The following is a 20,731-nucleotide window of genomic DNA, read 5'->3' as shown; positions in this document are numbered from 1 at the left end:
TCCTTTGTCAAAGATTAGTTGACCATAAATCTGTGGGTTTATTTCTGGATTTTCTATTCGATTCCATTGGTCTGTATGTCTGTTCTTGTTCCAATACCATGCAGTTTTGATGATTATGGCTTTGTAGTATAGTTTGAAGTCTGGTAGAAGAAGACACAAAGAAATGGAAAGACATCCCCTGCTCATGGATTGGAAGAATAAACATTATTAAAATGGCCATCCTTCCAAAAGCAATATACAGATTCAATGCTATTCCAATCAAAATCTCAATGGCATTCTTCAAAGAAATAGAACAATTATTGATGAAATTCATATGGAATCACCAAAAACCCCGAATAGCCAAAGCTCTACTGAAAAAAAAAGACGGAAATGGAGGCATCACACTCCCAGACTTCAAACTATACTACAAAGTTCAGCTTTTTTGAGCGCTGAGTAGTATTTCAGTGTGTGTGTGTGTGTGTGTGTGTGTGTGTATATATGTATGTCCCCTAATATATATATATATAAATATATATATATACACCTCCACATTTGCGTGATCCACTCATCTATTTTTGGCGCTTAGGTTATTTCCTTAGCTTGGCTATTGTAAATACTGCAATGAACACAGGAGTGCCTATTTCCCTTCAAATTAGTGTTTTTGCATTCCTCAAGTAGATACCTAGCAATGGACCTGATGGGTGATGTGGTAGATCCATTTTTAATCTTTTGAGAAAATCTCATACTGTTTTCAATAGGGACCAGACCAGTCTACATTCCCACCAACAGTGTACGAGGGTTCCTTTTTCTCCTGATCCTCACCAACATTTGTTTCTGGGCTTTTTGATATGGCCATTCTTATAGGTATGAAGTGTTATCTCATTGTGGTTTTGATTTGCATTTCCCTGATGATAAGCAATAATGAGCATTTTTTTTATGTGCCTTTTAGACAATTTGCATGTCTGGAGAAAAGTCTATTAGGATCTTCTGCCCACTTTTTGATTGGTTTCTTTGCTGTATGAGTTCTTTGTAGATCTTTGATACAGGCCCTTGTTGAAGTATGGCGTGTAAATACTTTCTCCTATTCACTAAGATATCTTTTTGTCTTACTCACAGTTTCTTTTGTTGTATAGAAGCGGTTTAGTTTGATGTAGTCCCAATTGTTTATATTTTCTTTTGTTTTTCTTGCTGTTGGAGATAAATCCACAAAGACATCTTCCTTTCTTGTCAGGCTCCTCTATATATACCTAGCTCAAAATATTATGAAAAATTTAACAATAAGCTTGGGTAAAACCCAACATGAAAAGGCTCCAGCACACCACTATTTGTTATCTCTTCATATTTACCCATATTAGGATTAAAACAGAGAAATATTAAAAATAGTGATTCATTAAAAATTATGTTAACAAACTTTCATGAAATATAATTGTTTTCTAATATAAAAGCTTTAAAGTTAATGAGTGACTTTTTCACGTTTTTGCAAAACTCTTAGTATCTGGCATTAGAAAACTGAATTCTCATATCTACTGTATTTAATCTTCTATATGTTGTTTTAAGTTCTTGAAGAAAATCCAACTGCACATAGGCAATTAGAAAACAGAGGAACATTTTAATGGCCTTTCCAGAAAATTGTGGAGATTCCTTTCAGACCAAAACTCAACAAACAGTAGTTTCATAACCCTGGGTGAAAATCAGAATCATCTAAGAGGCTTTTAAAATGCATTGATCTACCTTAGCCATAACTTGGCTACTGTAAATAATACCGCAATGAACACAGGAGTGCGAATATACCTTTAAATTAGTATCTTTGCATTCTTTGGAAATAATGCCAACAAGTGGAATTACTGGATCATCTATATTTTGAGAAAACTCCATACTGTTTCCCATAGGGCTTTGCAGAATAGTTTTGTTGTATGAATACAGTAAATATAACACCATTGTCAGAAAAAAAGCATTGTCATCAATTAAAAGAAAAAAATTATAAGACTGTAGAAGGGTTGAGTGAAACTTTTAGCTGGATTTCTCTTATCTTCAATGCACCATAGACTTTAAATTCCTTGAGTTTTTCATTGCTATTAACCATGCTCAGAGTGGGGCATGGAAAGCTTGAAGTTTTTCTGTGTTCCTACTCTATCCCTCACTTTCAACCATCCCTATATGCCCTTGCCACAAGAGTGGAGAAGGTGTCTCTCCATGGGTCCTCTCTCATCCAAGCAGTAAATTCCTATTGCTTACTGGGGTTAGGTTGGGTTGTGGGGAAATGGTGCTCTCTGGTACTGACCCAGCTTATACTTTAAGCTAGGTCTCTTCTTCCTGAGGTTGGGGTGGGCTTTCTCAAGGTTCCTATCCTTGTACCCCATAACAAAGTCTCTTCTATCTTTTGGCAGAAACAGATTTTCACTTTGTATTGGTGTAGGGATTCTGAACCCAAGATGATTTCCTGATTGAGCTCAGCAATGCTCAATTTCTATTTGTATCTGGGACTAGTGTTTCCTGTTTCCTCAGGGGCAGATAGGTTTCTGTTTTTTTTTTTTTTTTCCTTACAGGCACTGGAATTTGGTCTGAGTCCAGGAGGTACTCTACATTACTCTAGCTGCTTCAGGTTTTCAAGAAAAAGGTTTTGAAAATCAAGTGGGATTTGAGCACGTGACCCAGTAGCAGCCTATCACCTCATGCTTGCCTGTGTCACTAAGGGTATCTCTCAACGTTCTTGCCCTGCATTCAACCTTTCTTGTATTTGCTGAGATCTGAATTCCTTAGATATGTGAGGCTGCTAGAAATTCTAAACTAACATGGTAACCCATATTTGGCCTGTAAAAATTTCATAAAATTTTAGTTTTTTTCTTATTGTTACATTTATCTCCATTGCTCTACTAGAGATGAAATAGTTCAAGACTAACTTTAAGACTTAGACCCATCTCAATTTACTTGGTTGTCTTGAAGCCTCAACTATCTGATAGGCTTAAGAAAAAATATTTTTATATATTAAGTGGCACTTGTTTATTAAGGTGGGAGCAACATTTTTACTTAGCTATCTACATTCTAAATGAAATCAGAACTCCCATAAGCATATTCTTACAGATGAATTTTATAGCTCTTTTCTAATTATGAAAATAACCTAAGAATTACAAGTTTGATTAGAATTTTACTCAACTTAATTTTGAGAGTATAGGTTAACTTTGGTCTTCCCATCCAGAAATACTGATATTCCACTCATTTATAAAGAGAAGTAACCCGAGGTACTTCTATGCAGTACATGATTTGTTAATTGTTTTTAACTTAAAGTACATATTGCTAAAAATACAAATAGAGGTGATCTCTGGAATTAAAACATAAAGATAAATAAGACAATCATAAATTATTAGGATGGAACAAAAAAATCATATGGGTACCTGGATTTTAAAAAAAAATTATATTTAGCTCTGAGGTTCTTGGAAGACATAAAGGGAAACAGAGGGTTTACAATTCTCATAGTTTAATAGAAAGATTGTAATTTTACCTGGAGAAATGTGTCTTGCATTGAATCCTAGGAGGATTTCAAAATGTAGTTTCTTTTAGAAGTAACAAGATAGAAAATTTGTTCAACCACTTTTGTAGAATACAGTGAAATATCCTTCAATTGACCATTCTTTTCCTCACCACAGGAATGGAAAAACAGGAATATTAAATAATAAATGTGAAAAGTTAAAGTAATCCTGACAAGTTTTTCAGAACAACTGTTGAAAATATTTATTTAGAAAACACATTAAGTTGGAAAACAGCAGGAAAAAAAGAACTATCACACTTCCTAGAATGCCATGCTAAGTTTAGTCTCACAATAAAAGCCACACCTATTTGTAGGTGAGGCCAGGGATGGAGTGTGGAGAAAAGTAAAGTATTGAGATAGAGGTAGAAGATAACTCTGCTTACTGCCTGCAAGTCTTGTTTGGAAAGGAAACTCTAGAAAACCATGAGTTAAGATAGCTCTAGGCTACTAGTATATCAGAGGCAGAACCAAAATAATCTCATGAAATATAGGATTTGTGTCGTTTTTTTAAGGTAACTCCCTAAGGGGGTTTGGTTCCACCAATAAACAAAGTTTCTAATTCTACACTAAGTTCATCCTTTGGGATATCAATGTCATCGCCTGTTTCTTCCCCAAGCTTCTTCCACCAGGGTGCTTGTACATGCTTCAGGGTGGTGAGATGGGCCAGCTTGGCCTTAGCTGCCACCGGCCTGGATCTACTTAGAAAGAGCTCAGGTTCTTGCCCTTCTGCCTCCTTCAAACTTGGTGCCTCTGCAGGAAACAGAAAACAAACCGATGAGTGAAAGAATTTTATACCAAAAAAGCTGAAACTTGGAAACTAGGGAGTTGGAACTCTACTATAGTAGGCAAGGGTGGGGTTTCAACTGTGAATCTATTATCATTGTTAGCTGTAGGACTACCAGAAGTTGTAACTGTGGCTGGCAGCAACTGTTTCCCCACCCCTACAATTATGTGTTTAAAAATAAAAAAGTTGTAGGGCCTCCCCGGTGGTGCAGCGGTTGAGCGCTGGGTTGCGAAGCTGCCTGCAGCCTCTGCAGCGTCGGTTCGATCCCCGGCTGCTCCCCGGCCACCAGAGGAGGGTCCCACATGGCACGCAGACCTCTCCTGCTGCCCGCTGCTTCCCTCAGCAGTGTACCTCGGCCCTTCTGCCTGCTCTGCTCTCCGCTCTGGCTCTGGTGAATTCTCTCACCCTCCCGCGCTTCTGACTGTACCCAGTGCTTATATAAACTTAAATAAATAAATAAATAAATTAAAAAAATAAAAAAGTTGTAGATTTTTCTTGATGGTTTATTCAGAGAACTGAAAATTTACAAGTAGAATCTCATCCTGTAGATAAGAGGCTGAGTTATAGTCCAATGACGTATCTAATCAAACAAACTAAAATCACAAGCAATGGCATTAAATAGAGGACCCTGGTCCTTTCTGTTCCACATATACTATACTAAAAGTGTTTCAGAGGCTGAGTGAAACACTGGCTCTCATGGCTGTGATGTCTCATTAAATGTACAAATGGTTGTGAAGGGCAGATGAGGTTTTTGTTATTTTTATTTTTTTTAATGAAAGCACTTCATTAAAAATTACTGAACAGCACTGTAAATACTGTCATCATCTACTTCTAAAATATGAACAAAATCTTTTGAGACTGCTTAACAGAATTTGGATAGCAGGACTCAGCATCTTTAAAGTCAATAACTTTGAGCGATAAATAAGAGTGATAGCAAGACTAGGGAGAGCAGTCAAGAAGGTTGGTACGGGATCTGTATCCTCTGAAAATATTGTGTGCTGGTATGACCTAAATGTAGAGATTTCTGAGAACAGGAGATAGGCTAACATATCATTAAATGGGGGTTTACCTTCTAAAGATTTTTGGGTATCACAAAATTGTACATAGGTTGTTCCTTTTAAGAAATAAAAGTGGAATGAGCACATACTCATTAACTGTTCAATATTGGTGCTGATCTGTGCCATCAGAGCTTCTCTGTGCTGCTGGGCTCTCTCTTCTAGGGCCCTGCCCATAAAGTAGTGTTGCAGGTGTTCTTGTGCTTGGGCATGGAGCTCCTTGTTGGTCATATCTGATATTTGAGAGGCCTAGGAACAGGGGACAGAAAAAAAACCTGTCACAGGAATGACAAATATATCAAACTACATTTCACCCAACCACTTAGTTCCAGAATACTTAGCTGTCTCTCATCTTATCAATTGAATCTTATGATTGACATCTAGAACTTTTGTGCAAACATTAAAGAGCCTCTTAAAAGCAGTTTTAGATGAAAATATGACGAGGAAGTTTCTTCTTGGTATGTGTCATACCTTACTTGCCAACACACTGGTATTCTAGGAAAAAAGATAAGGTTGAGAATTCATAGTGAAAATCACAAATGGCTTGGTAAAGACACAGGCCTGGAAGAAAGAGGCATACATAACAAGACCAATGTTTGCTCTGTACCCTAGTTTACAGACTGCTTTATTTTATACTCATTCCAACCCCACTCCCTGTAATTTTATAAACCAGTCAAAGGACTGACTATATTCCTTAGCAACTTTAAAGAGAATTTAACAAATTAGTTTGGACAAGGATGAACTTTAAAGCTAATAAAGTTTCTGTCACCACAGCTTTCTCAAATATTCTAATTCCTAAAATGGTATAGTTTATTCCAGCTAACACTATTTTCCAGTCAAGTAATCTTAAGCAGCTGCACTAAACATACTGCAACAATACGGCTAAAAGCAATATTTCTTTTTTAAACTAGAGTATGCATCAGAATCACTCAAGGCATATTATAAAAAAGAGCTAAAACTATACAACACTCAGAAGATAAGGGAAAACTTTCTTGAATATGACACTGAAGGAAGAAGGAACAAAAACAAAAAACAGACCAGTATAAAAGAGAGCTCACAGAATAGGAGAAAATAGTACAAATCACATATCTCATAAGGGATTAATATCCAAGATACACAGAGAACTTGTAAAACTCAATAACATAAACCAAGTTGATTTTAAAAAAATGAGCAAAGGACTCAAACAGACATTACTCCAGAGAAGACATTCAGATGGTCAACAAACACATGAAAAGACGCTCAAAATCATTAATCATTAGGGAAATGCAAACCCAAATAACAATGATATACTACTTCATATCCCTTAGGATGAATTAAGTATTGGCAAGGATATGGTGAAACTGGAACAGCTGCACACTGCTGGTGAGAAAGAAAGTGGTTTAGTGCATTGAAAATGGCATGGTATTTCCCCAGAAAATGAAAAATGGAATTGCTATATGATCCAGCAATTGTAATTCTGATTGTATACTAAAAGAATTTAAAGTAGGGACACAAGTATATGCTTGTACATCATATTCATAGCAGAATTATTCATAACAGCCAAAAGGCAGAAGCAACCTATGTTCATTGACAGATGAATAGAAAAAATGGGGTTATATACATACAATGGAATACTATTCAGTCCTAAAAACGGAATAAAATTCTGACATATGAGGAGGATTCATGTTTAAGACATTTTGCCAAATGAAATAGTCCCAGAAAGATAAGCACTATGTGATTCCACCTGTGATGTAGTTTAACTTACAGATATGGTTGTCTTGAGCAGGGAGGAAAGAGAATAGGAAAGTAGTGTTTAATGGGTTTTGGCTATGAACATTTACGTACAATGTTTGTATACATACAAACCCAAAAACATACAAATACTCAAGAGTGGTATGCTGAATAATGTGCTAGATATACATTTAACTTTTTAAGAAAATGCCTGTTCCCAAAGTACAACTAGCTTTACATTGCCATCCTAGTATATGACAGTATTACAGTTATTCCATATGCCTGCCAAACTTTGGTATAGTAGATCTTCTAAAGTTCAGTCATTTAAACAGATACTGTGATTTTAATTTGCATTTCCTTTATTGACTGATGGTGTGTTTATTTGCCATCCATTTATCTCCTTCGAGTGAAATGTCTGTTATGCTCAATTTAAAAAAACAAATTACTTTGTTTTCTTACTATTGAGTTTTGAGTTAAATTTTATATATAATATATGGATCCAAGTTCAATTTTTTAACATATGGATAACCAGATTTCTAGTTTCTCCAAACATTAACTGCATATTCCTGTCAATTATCAGCTAGTCATATATGTGGGTTTACTTTGAGATTCAATTTTGTTCTATTGATTTATGCTTTTCAAGTATTTACATCAATGCTACTGCTATGATTACAACAGTTTTATAATTCTTAAAATCAGGTAGTGCTAGCCTTTCAACTTTGTTCTTTTTGCAATCATTTGTACCTTTACATTTCCATATGAATTTTAGAAGTGGCTTATCAATTTCTACCAAAAAAAGGTGAGCTGGGATTTTGACTGTACTGAATGTTACCACTGTCTTGTTCCTGACTTTAGGAACTTCAGGTCTTTCACCATTAAGTATAATGCCAGTTGTAGATATCTTTAGTTAAAATAACTATTTTAATGTCTCTCTTTGCTAATTCTACTATCTGTAATAAGGTTGACTTCATGAAGCATCCGCATTATGGGTTTTGTTTCCCTGCCTGGATGCATGCCTATTACTCTCTGATTAGACACCAGACATTGTAACTTTTACCTTTATGGGTGCGAGGCATTTGATATTTCTAAAATCTTGAGCATTTTTCTGGAATGCTCTTAAGTTACATGAAAAACACTCTGATTTTTTTGTAATTTAAACTCTCCTTGTACTAAGGCAAGACCTTCATGACTCTGCATTCCAATGCCCTATAAATTATGAGTTTTTCTGGTACTATTTTCTAACTTGTGTAAATATCAGGCATCTTTCCCTTTTATCTTTTCAGAAGACTGTTTTCTTAGCCCTGCGTGGTTTTCCTTACATGCATTTGCTGATCAGTATTCTGAATTACTCAAGGGCAACATTCTGCAGATATTTGGGGTTCTCTTTGTAGTTCCCTTTACCCTCATAATCCCTATCTTATGAAATTTAGCTGTCTTGCTCTTCCTAGACTCTCAGTGCCACCTCTCTACTTTGATGATTCCAAAGATCAACTGCTCTATTTCTCCTTCCTTGTGTTATGACCTAGAAACTCTTTCAAGGCAGTAGGACTTGCTTTTTCCCCCCTCCTCAGGGACTGCTATCTTTGTTGTCTGACATCCATGGTCTTAAAAACCATTGCATCATGTATTTTATCATTCCCTATCCCCCCTCCCTCTGCCTGCATTGTTTCATGTAGGAAGAAAATCCAGTTCCCTTACTCCATCTTGGCTAGAGTTAGAATTTTTTCCTATTGTTGACTTGTAAGTGGTAACCACAGAGAGTTCTGATATAGTAGGCCAGGCTTGCCCTCTTTTTCTCCCTACAGCTCGCATGATTGTGTGCATATTAAGTTCATATTAGTGGATGAGGTTGTAGGAGGTCTTACTTATGCCCTCTGGACTGAGCCATGCTTTTCAATTCAGCTTTTACCAACGTTCTGTTCCAGTGGTTAACAGTTGCATGTTCAGCCACAATGCATTAGTACTCCTAACTTCCATCACAGTTTTTTTGTTTTTTGGCTTTTTAGCATAAAGTTCTCTTTTTAAAGAGTTGTGGAAGAGTAGAAGGGTGAATGACAGGATTACCTAAATATCACATCAAATCTCTAATATAAGTTACCCAGAACCTTTATTATTAAGAGTGTGTATGTTTTGTTGAGGTGAGTAGGAAAGAGACTGGGGAGGAGAGAGAAAAACAGAGGTATCAATGAAGAGACAGACAACAGAATAACAAAATGAATATGAAAAATACCAAGTAGTTTTTTTATGAGTGGTAAGTTTAAATAAAAGAAGTAATAATTCTGATATTAAAGAAATATGAGTATGGGAGAAACAACAAATGAAAGGCAAATAACTGACTTGAAGCAAAGTTTCCTTTACTACTGACTATACCTCTATGCACGGGTAATTATAAGAAAACTCCAAATCAAGTAACTCTATGATAAAGCCACTGCCTTACCTTATACCAACAATAAGTGTACATATAGATCTGAGACACTGCTTTGTTGGTAAATATCATAACTGGAATAATGTAACAATGATACCATGGCACAAGGGCCTACATACTGGATGTCTTCTGACATATTCATCCACTTGTCGCTTCAGTTCAACTCTGCGGGTGTCTGTGAGTTCTGGGAGTCCTTGCCAAAGGGCACACAGTTGTTTTTTCTTACGGCATTTTGCTAGGAATTTAAGAGTCTTAAGAAAAAAAAAGAGGAAAAAAAAAAAGCTATTTAATTTTTCTGTTTCTTTCCTAACAAACTATTTTTTTCCTACGACATATGGTAGCCTAACATTACAACAGTTGTTAATTCTAAGTGTGTACAGGGAGAGGGATAGAATTATAATGGGGAAAGGGAAGACAGTAATTTTCTACAAAATATTATTTGTAGTGTTTTAAAATTTACAAGGATATAGTCATGTATTATTGAATAATGGGCAATGAAAAAGGAAAATACAGGCAATAAGCATTGTCTTAAATCTAGCCCCTTATAAATTATATGATTTGGGGCAAGTCACGTGATCTCTATAGGAGATTTTTTATGTCTAAAGAAAGCAGAAATATGAATTATACTGCGCCTACAAGACTAAGGAGATCAAAAAGACAGTATATAAAGAAAAAGCTTGATAAATGAGAAAATATAAAATTATAAAGTATGGGTTGCTGACAACAGCATTTTCTGAATCTTTTTCCCTATGTCCTTTATAATGAACTCATGATAAAACAAGAAGTCTTGTTAACAGGTAAGATTTGGACAAACGTGAAATTATTCTGCCCAATATTCCCCCTATTCTCCTTTCTTTGCAGTTTCTTTTTATTTTCATCAGTTACACACTGATTTTTTTTAAAAGGACTGGCAAATTATAGTCGACAGGTCAAAGCCAGTCTTGCTTGTTTTATATGGGCTAAGGGATAAGAATGGCTTCTTGCATTTTACATTAAAAAGTTCAAAAAGAAAAAAAAATATTTTGTGATGTGAAATGATGTGAAATTCAAAATTCAGTATCTATAAATAAGGTATTACTGACATTTTAGGCTCATTTATTACAGATTGTCTATAGCTTCTTTTGTGCTACAACTGTAATGTTCAATTATTAAAAAAGACTGCATGGGCCTACAAAGTTTAAAATATTTTACAATTTAGAGCTTTCCAGAAAATGCCTGTTGATGTATCAGTATTATATGATTACCAAAAAATTTATAGTTATCTGGCCCACCCCCAAAGAGAACTTTAACATTTTTTTGATGATTATCTACTTTTCTTTGATTTTTTTCAGATACAGGTATTAAAATGTATTGACTTTCTTACAGTATGGAAGATAAGGATTTAGTTCTTTTATTGCTGTATTCTTACCTACCTTCTATATCCCCCAAACACTCAATTTTCTTATAAATTTAGTTAAATCAGTATTTAGTGTTTACACAATTATGACTACATGAAAGCTAATTTTTGAACCACATAGTATATGATTATCTTTCTTTCTTGCACTTTTTTTAATTTTTGCTGGAAATAATTGTTTTTCTGTGCTTAGTCTTCTAAGCATAAGCACTGATTATAGATCAAAAACTGTGCCCTGTCAATACAATAAAACAGATCAGACTTGCTATCAAATCCATTTTTTGGAACACATTTTTTGGAGCTGAGTTACTCTAATCTGGATTGATAGGTCTCTATGCCTGGTTCCTAACTGTCATCCTGAGACCTCCATTCTGAGATGACTTACTTTCATTTTGTGTTTCCTGGGTTTCATATTGTCCTCTTTTTAAAGTTTTATTTATTTATACAAGAACTGGGGTACAGTCAGAGGCACGGGAGGGTGAGAGAATTCACCAGAGACAGTGGGGAGCAGAACAGGCAGACGGACCAAGAACACTGCTGAGGGGAGCAGTAGGCGCGACAGGAGAGGTCTGCTGCGCCATGTGGGAATCTCCCTGGCTGGCCGGGAATCAAACCCGTGCTGCAGAGGCTGCAGACAGCTTCACAGTGCAGTGCTCAACCTGCTGCGCCAGCCAGGAGGCCCTGTCCTCTTTCTTGGGTCACTTCTTTGTTTTAGAGACTTTATGAAGCTAAAAATATCTTTAATTTATCCATGCTTTTAACTGATGGTCTGATTGATTGGTCATAAAATTTGAGTTGGAAATCATTTTCCCTCAAGCACGAGAAGTACTTTTGTCCACAGTGTATGTTAGGTAATTTGAGATAAATGGGGTTATGTTTCTGTCACTGTACTGGATATTTACTCAGCCTTGTTTTTTTGTAATTGAGGTAACGTTGGTTTACAATGTTGTTTGTGTTTTAGAGGTACAGGATATCCGATTTGTTATCATACCTCACCCACTGCCCTAAGTTTACTACCATAATACATTGTATTCCCTCCCTTTTCTCTTCCCACTTCCCTGCTCATTCTCCCTCCCACACTGATAGCCTCAGTTTTATAGTCAGATTTCTAGGGTTTGTTACTAGTTTGGCTTTATCTAACCCTTTATTTCTCTATATTCCACATATAATGACAACATTTGATGTTTGTCTTTCCCCTTCTTTATTATTTCTCTTAGCATAATCTGCTCTAGCTCCATGCATGTAGTCTCAAACAGTAAGTTTTTCTTTTTTGCTAGCTGAGCAATACTCCATTTTGTGTATATAGACCACATCTTCCTTATTCACTTATCTGTCTTTGGGCACTGAGAATGTTTCCACAGTTTGGCTATTCCATTGGCTAGTGCTGCAATGGACAGAGGAGTGCATACACCCCTTCAAATTAGTGGTTTTGCATTCCTCAGGTAGATAACCTGTAGTGTAACTGCTGGGTCATACAGTAGGTCCCTTTTAATCTTTTGTGAAACCTCCACATTATTTTCCATTGGGGCTGGATCAGCCTACATTCCCATCAACAGTGTAATAGGGTTCCTTTTCCTCTACATCCTTGCTAACACTTGTTTTTGATATGGGCCCTCCTCACAGGTATGAGGTGGTATCTCACTGTGGTTTTGACTGGCATTTCCCTGATAAGTCATGACAAGCATTTTTTCCTGTGCCTGTTGAATATCTAAATGTCAAGTGTCTAGCTCTTCTGCTCATTTTCTGGTTGGGTATTTTTTGTTGTTGTTGATGAGATATATGAGTTCTTTGTAGATTTTTGCTATCAGACTTTTGTCAGATGCATGGTGTGCAAATATGTTCTCCCATTCAACAGGGTATCCTGTTTTAGGGAGTTTCTTTGCTGTGCAGAGTTGTTTATTTTCATGTAGTCTCAACTGTTCATATTCTCTTTTGTTTTCCTTGCTGTTGGAAACAAATCCACAGACATCTCCGAAGTCTATGTCATGAATGGTGTTGCTTATGTTTTCTTCTAGTTTCCTGTGATTTCAGGTCTTAAATCTAAGTCTTTTATCCATTTTGAGTTGATTTTTGTATATGGTATGAGAGAGATTCTAATTTCATTTTTGCACCTTTCTCTTTTTTCTTTTTGTTAAAGATTTATTTATTTGTTTATACAACACTGGGTACAGTCAGAAGCACGGGAGGGTGAGAGAATTCACCAGAGCCAGAGCGGGGAATAGAACAGACAGACTGACTAAATACACTGTTGAGGGGAGCAGTGGATGTGGCAGGAGAGGTCTGCGCGCCATGTGGGACCCTCGCCAGTGGCCGGGGATCGAACCGGTGCTACAGAGGCTGTGGGCAGCTTCGCAACCCAGCGCTCAACTGCTGTACCACCACAGGAGGCCCTCTGTCAGTTTTTTCTAACATTTATTGACGAGGCTTTCCTTGTTCCAGGAACAAGGTTTTTTTGGTTACAGATTAACTGTCCATATAAGTATGGGTTTATTTCTGGGCTCTCAATTCTAGTCCATTGGTCTGTGTGTTTTGCTCCAATACCAACCTGTTTTGATTATTGTAGCTTTTCAGTATAGTTTGAAGTCTGACGGTGTGAAAACACCATTCTTTTTTGTCAAGATTGCTTTGGCTAGTCAGGGTCTTTTGTGATTCCATATAAATTTCAGTAGTGTTTGTTCTACTTCTTTGAAGTCATCCACTGAAACTCTGATAAGGATTGCACTAAATCTATAAATTGCCTAGCGTAAGATGGCCATTTTGACAATGTTAATTCTTCCAATCCATGAGCAAGGAATAACTTTCAATTTTTGTGTGTTTTATTCTTTTAACAGTATCTTAAGAGCTTTCTTTGCATAGGTCCTCCACCTCCTTTGTTAGATTTACTCTGAGGTAGTTAATTCTTTTTGATGTAATTGTAAATGGAACTGGTTTTTTTTTTGACTTCTTCCTCTTCTATCTCATACAGGAAGGCAACTTTTTGTAACTGACTGTGTAACCTGTAACTCTGCTAAACTAATTTATTGTTTCAACTGTTTTTTTCATGGTGTCTGTATGGTTTCCTTCAAATAATGATAGCTTTTACATTCACTGGATACCTTTTATATCCTTCATTTGCCTAACTGCTACAATTAGGATGTCCAATAATAAACTGAATAGTGGTGGTGAAAGTATATATCCTTGCCTTGTACTAGATCTTACATAAAACAGAGAAAATGATAAAATAGCATAAATAAGTCAATCAAGACTATACCACTTTCTTTCATAAATATATCAAAAAGACATGAATACTATAAAAAAAAAAGTCTAAAGGGTAATGTTTCCATATTGGCTTTGACATAATATAAGCATAAGGGGAGGTGGGTAGCTAAATCCTAGCATACTGTTTATGAAAAGCCACAATTTAGAAACTACTTTAAGCTCTTTCCCTGTATTAACTCATTCATTCCTTACAATAACCTCCTAAGATAAGTACTAGTATTATTGTCATCCACACATGAGGAAACTGAGATACAGAGTTGAAATAATTTTTCAAAGATCATATACCTGGTAAATAGTGGAGCAGAATCAGAACCCAAGAACTTTGCTGTTTTTTACTGTTATGTGCAAAGCCTACCTCATAGTTGTTTGTAAAAATTAAAAATTGAGCTGTAAGTAAAACCTGTAACATGATTCTTGACTTGTGATAAATGCCCACTCCAAGGGAGCTATAGAGATACCCATTAAAAAAAATAATGATCTAATTATATCTAATATATCATCTGTACATTATAAAAATCAAACATGGTAAGTTGCACACACAATGAACTTTGCAATTTACAAAACATAATTAGGTCATCTTTTCCAAATAATTGAATAAAAATAGAAGGGTAAACAACCATTCATGTATCAAGCACATGCTGAGAGCTAATAACAACAACAATATAGACTTATTAGTTCCTTAAGGAGTTCACAGTTGAAGAAAGAAAAAATTAACAAATAACAATATTACAGATGGTGAATGATGTACAAGGGTTTATCTAAGGACCAAATCTCTAAATCAGTTTGGTCAGTGATAAGGAGATTCTTAATTTGTAGAGGAAGAAACTAAGGCTCAAGAAAGCTAAGTGACTTGGTCAAGCCTTTACAGTACATAAACAGCAAAGTTAGGTTTGAACCCATGCTTCTGCCTCCTATTTAGTACTCTTTTTGCTACATCAGACTCACTGCTCTCTGAAGTGTGACAGCTGCTTTATACTCCTTGAGAGATGGCCTCTGTTGGTGAAAAATTTTCCTTTCCCTGTACCCTCGCCAATGTTTCTGGATAATCAATGCTGATTTCTCTTCTAGTTCCCGATTATGTTTTTCCACCTGACCTAAAAAGATGACAGACACTATTACAAAATACTCACTACTATGCTTTCTCAAGTTCTGGAATTAGGACAGTGATATTAAAAATCTTGCAATCCTTTTTTTCCCTCTCAATGTTGTTCACTATTTTCCAAAACTATTATCTCACAATGGTTCTAAGATTTGAAAAACAAAGAGCTCCAAAAGCTTTCTTAGATTATGCAACTTCTTTAGAGGAAGGGATCAATGAAAAAAGGGATGAAAATCCAATCGCAAGAACATTTACAAAAAAGAATTATGAGTACATAATTAGGAAGTCACTCAACACCACTAGAAGAGCAAAAGTTATAAATTTTGCTTCCAAGTTGTGCTCCCAAGTTTCTTTTATGCCAGAATGAACCAATACCTTTAAATTATAAATAGTGATGTAAACCAATGTTACCTCAATAAAGTAAAAAATTTACCATAATTGAAAAAAATATACTAATGAGTTCATTGCATACATTGAGATACACTTAAGAATGTCATTTTTTATGTTAGGTGAGTAAAACTGTAATTTGTCAAAAACAATTATTTTAAGTCACTCAACTGGTTCAATGAATGACTTCCACTTTACTTTCTGGAGCTGCTGGAGGTTAAGAGAACTCTAGGATGTCTTAATAGACAGGAAACTGAGTAGACTGTTGGTGCAAATACCTAAGGAGGATACTGGGACCAGAATATGAGGGGAAGATAGAAACTGTTTTGGATACTGGGACCAGAATATGAGGGGAAGATAGTGACTGTTTTGGATACTGGGACCAGAATATGAGGGGAAGATAGTGACTGTTTTGGGATGTGGATAGCTATTGTAAAATTATCTGATAGGCAGCTGGGGACAAAGCTGAGCTACTCAATATAGTAGACACTGGCCACAAAAGGCTACTTAAAAAGTTCAGGTTTTTGTATGCACTAGCCACATTTCAAGTACTAATAGCTACCTCTAGTCAGTGGCAATTGTATTGCACAACACAGATATGGAGCATTTTATTTTGTAGAAAGTCCATTGGCAGTGCTAGTTTAGAGCTTAGGAAAAAGGTTGAGGATGCAGACAAGATTTGAGAGTGCTCACCTACTCAGCTGGCAATTGAAGCTATAGTTTCAGGATAGGATAACTCCAGGAAGAGTAACATGAAAATGATAGGGTGAGGACAAAACCTTGGGAAATATCTATATTTGAGGCAAACGAAGAGAATTAAGAAGCTAGCAAAGGACACTGGGAATGAGTAGTAAGAAGGGAAGGGGAAATAGCAAAAATAAAAAATCTTGAAACTACTCCAGACTACACTTTAATATTAATTTCAGCTTATTATTTCAAAGGTGGCAAAAATATGTCACAGATTTGTATTGAGTTATGAATAAGGTTCCAATGGCAGAACATAGCAATATTCTACTTTCTAAGTTCAAGAGGATTCTTGATGTCTCTCAGTTATATGTAAGCTTAATTTATCCGTAATACAAGAATAACTAGTGGAGAGAGTGTCATCAACAAACAGGCCTTGAGAAGAAAAAATAATAACTTTGTTTGATGCAAGGAACTTAAGTTTTATCTGGGAAAAAAATAAAAAACAAACAGGGAAAAGTCTAAAATAGAAATTATTAGATCGGTAAGAAATTTGGTTTATTAAAAGATGCTCTAAATATTGTTATACTTATAAAATTGACACTGCCACACACCTGGATGAACTATTTCAAGCATATTCAGTCGTAATTCACGGGAAAGTCTCATGGCTCTCTGTCTTTGAAGTTGCAACTGTAATTTGCGGTCTTCTTCTTCCTTCTGACTATTTTGCTTCAATAATATCTTTGCTCGTTTATATCTGTGATGGAAACAGTAAGCACTTTACACACAACTTTCATAAATCATAAGTCTACTCAAGAGTACATGAAAAAAACACTTAATCTCACCAATAATCACATAAATTAAGATGGAAAAAAATTTAAAGAGGAATTCCTAGTGCTGGATGATGAAATTATGTTTTCATGTACCATTGCTATACATTCCTTTCTGGAGAAATACTTGGAAATATGCATCAAACGTCCAGAGAAATACTTAGAATATGTATCAAAAGCCTTAAAAATGTTGACCAATTCCATTTCTGATAATTTTTCTAAGAAAATAATCATATCTATAAAGATTTATATTCAAGGATGTTTCCCATAGCATTACAATAGTAACAAATTAAAAACAATCTCCTATAATGGGGAGTTGGATAAATACTGGTTTATTCAATGTATGGGATTCTATGAACCATGAAAAAATAAAAACTTCAGAGTATTCAGTCACATGAAAACATACAGCTACAATCCAATGTCAAGTGAAAATAAAATCAGGATACAGAAGAGATTCAAAATATATAAGAAAATATATTTCTTATATAGAAAGAAATGATTAAAAAACATTAAAATTTCAATGGCAATGTTCACTGCATGGTGTGATTATATGTGCTTTTTATTTTCTTCATTTTTACCTAATTTTCAATTATTATTAAACATTTTTATAACTGACTATAAAAATTTTCATATGGTCTCAAAGTTATTTCACTGGCATTTCTGTATTTGCTTTTATTCACCAAAATTTGTCAGCCATTTCAATCCACATTTGATTCCTTCCTGTATCACTATGTAAGGACACTGCAAGAACATCACTAGTATTAGTCTACTAGTAGATTAGTAAAGAAACTCAAAATGCCTTCAAATACTCATGGAGGGGAAAAAGAATAAGACGGGGTGCAAAATGCATTATTTATCTCTAATTTGCAAATGTCCAACTCAAGGGCATTTGCTCTCTCTTAGAGGAATTAAATTGCCAACAAATGTGGCACCTTGGCTATACCTCCGAGGACAGGCAGACTTCATAATGGTATATTTAGAAAGGATTATATTGATTTTTAACTCAATTTGTTTTGAAAAAGCAAAAATAATAAGGTGTACTACAACTTTAAAAAGAAACCATTTAAGGTAGTGAAGTAAAACTCACCAAATTATTTAGATAGAATTATGTGTTACGTTTGTTTTTAACAATTTATCTGTTACCAATTTAAATCTCCTTTGGCTTCCCACTTATGCCAGAGTTATAAACCTGTTATAAAAGGTAGAAACACCTCACAAGTGTAAGAAACACCTCACAAGTGTTCTAGAGGGGATATAGGGTTTAGCTGAATAGTTTCTAAGTGTTTTTTATTCTTCCTGAGAGTTTGGAGATCAAATAAGGGTTTTTTCCTTCCCAAAGAAACTTGTCTTTGTTACAAACTACCCCCAAAACTTCTGGGTTATACAGCATGTAGATAAGGATGTTTTGCCTTTTACCTATTATGGAGGAAAAGAGAAGAGCCTCTGAACAAAATTGCCTTTCAAAATGATTAACAACAAAACACAACCCCACCTGTTTCTAACTTCTAATTGGTCATAGATTATAATGTCTATTTCGACATTATCAGTATTTTTGATATCGTATTAGTGTAAGAACACAGTAATCATTAAAACTGCACTGCAAGGACATTTGATTTGTCAGAAAACTGGGTTCAGGAAAAAGCTTAGGAATGAAGGTTAATCAATATGACAAAACTGAAAAGACAATGGAACATGTAGGTGAGATAAACCAGAGACAGAAGAAAAGTGAGGTTCAGGGACTCAAACTAGTAATTCTAGTTTGTAAATGTGTGCTTCTGGAATTACATGAACATTTTTAGGAATTGATGTGACTTTGGATGCTATATTTCCCGTCTAACTGTTCTGTGGGTAATGGTTTCTATAAAAAAAAATTAAAAGATTTGTGCATTCAACTGGATTCTTTGCAAGAAAGAGTAGGCATATGACCATCTGGTATCTATACTGCCTTTTTAAAAAGAAAAATATAGAGTAGACACTATTTTCTTAAAATAATTTATAAGTGCATTTTATGAATTACATTTACCAACGTGGAATTTCACCATCAAAGAGGGAAGTGACCAACTATTCACTGTCAAGAGGTCAGCAATTCCTCTGCTGTAGAGTTAAGTGAAAGTGCTGAGTGCCAGATGAGTTAATGGGTAAAGTAGCTGATGGACTATATTCATTAACAATAAACATTTATCTGAATGATTGCTGTTTGGTATTATCTCTCAGGCAAATAGACAAGAGATACAGTTTTCTTAAGTACTCAGTTTCAAGATGAAGCTGAAGGACATCAGAATATGATATTTTGACATAAATTATTATTTTAAGCAGGAGGCAAATGAGAATCAACAGGTGCAGAAAGCAACCCTCTCAGTGTCCCTTATCAGACTAGAAGCAGAAATGTCTAAGCAGTGAGGACTGCCCAAAATGCCCTCTCCCAAAAAAGCTTTAAAGTGATGAGATGATGAAAAGTTGGTGCCAAGATGGAACTGCATATATAACCTCCATCTTCCATTATTTTCCCAATATGTCCTTCTACAGTTTATTGCCCTTGAAAGTCTACATCCTTTTTTAAATTTAGTACTTCTCTACAAATTACAAATTTAATTTTCTTTAAGATGCTACATAAACCCAAGTGCTAACCACCCCTGTTACTCATTACTTACAATGTTTCTTCTACATGTGTTGCAAGTATTAGTAATTGCTTTTTTCTTGTTAATATGTTGTCATTTCACCATTCAATTAACTTATGATGTATAGAGAAAAAAAATACTTTCATATGCAGTCAAGCAAATATAATTGGGATATCTAAACATCAAAACCATGACAAAAGTTGGTAAACTGTGGTTTGTAGAAGGTAACTGAAGTAGTTGTTATCTGTTTCAGAAAACTTTGCTGAGGAAAATAGTATTTAACGGAAAATAAAATTTCCAACTATGAAGTTATTAAATAAAAAAGGAACCCTACAAGAAAGTACTTTATCAAGGGTATAACTGTAAAAGACTATCTCTTGCTGAAACTAAAGGATCCTGACAAATCTGGACTCACAATTCTGAGAGATGAGCAGTCCTGCAAAAAAACATATGAAGGGGAAGGAGATAATGACCTGACCACAAAGAGACAGAAATAACCTTTGCTGAAATTCCAGTTACAAAGGCAGCAAGAGAAATTTGCATAAACAGCTGCAACTAATAGAAGTGAAAAAGTGCTGAAGTCTGGAGCAAACCTGAAATTGAATATAACCCAAAAGTTTAAATTACACTTCAGTGTGTCCTAAAAGCTCAAACTCAAAATACTGGGGGTGGGGGGGGGTGGGGACCAAACTCAGTATAGTATGAGATTTAAATAAGTTTGACTTCACAGCTGTTTTAAAGGGAATATCTGTAATTAGTCTGGTTTTGTTACATAAAGAAATGGAGTTTCTATTTTAAAAGACAAAATCTGTAATCCTGTGAAAGTAAGCTTTTAATATTGTAAGAAAAAGTAAAATGACAAATTTGGTAACTACTGTGGGACTCAACATTAAAGTCTGTGGCCTCCCCGGTAGCCTTAGGGATTAAGTCTTAGCACTACCATCTCCACGGCCTGAGTTTGATCCCCAGCCAGGGAGCTAATC

The 20,731-nt window shown here is 35.3% G+C and overlaps 1 protein-coding gene across 3 annotated transcripts in view; it reads right to left on the bottom strand.

The window, feature by feature from the left end:
• Nucleotides 1-528: 528 nt before the first annotated feature.
• IQCB1 (IQ motif containing B1) overlaps nucleotides 529-20,731 on the bottom strand; it is a 46,823-nt gene continuing 26,620 nt past the window's right edge. Inside the window, exons 11-17 of one of the 3 annotated variants that reach the window (XR_008553860.1) lie at nucleotides 16,915-17,057; nucleotides 15,076-15,224; nucleotides 9,599-9,730; nucleotides 5,816-5,839; nucleotides 5,437-5,593; nucleotides 3,479-4,255; nucleotides 529-1,226 (exon numbers count right to left, since the gene is read on the bottom strand). Coding sequence is in view for 2 of the 3 variants with exons in the window: in XM_054700526.1 (XP_054556501.1) it covers nucleotides 4,026-4,255; nucleotides 5,437-5,593; nucleotides 5,816-5,839; nucleotides 9,599-9,730; nucleotides 15,076-15,224; nucleotides 16,915-17,057 (835 nt within the window). In the remaining variant the exon portion in view is untranslated. Of the gene's footprint in view, nucleotides 1,227-1,262; nucleotides 4,256-5,436; nucleotides 5,594-5,815; nucleotides 5,840-9,598; nucleotides 9,731-15,075; nucleotides 15,225-16,914; nucleotides 17,058-20,731 lie in introns of those variants that run through there. The other 2 variants (XM_054700526.1, XM_037525462.2) reach the window with 2 other exon arrangements.

The sequence above is a fragment of the Talpa occidentalis genome, unplaced genomic scaffold, assembly GCF_014898055.3.
Source record: "Talpa occidentalis isolate TD23 unplaced genomic scaffold, MPIMG_talOcc4v2.1 talOcc4.4, whole genome shotgun sequence".
In the NCBI taxonomy this organism is placed as follows: domain Eukaryota; kingdom Metazoa; phylum Chordata; class Mammalia; order Eulipotyphla; family Talpidae; genus Talpa; species Talpa occidentalis.
The sequence above is the reverse complement of the archived record's forward strand: the minus strand, read 5'-3'. Positions and strand labels throughout refer to the sequence as shown.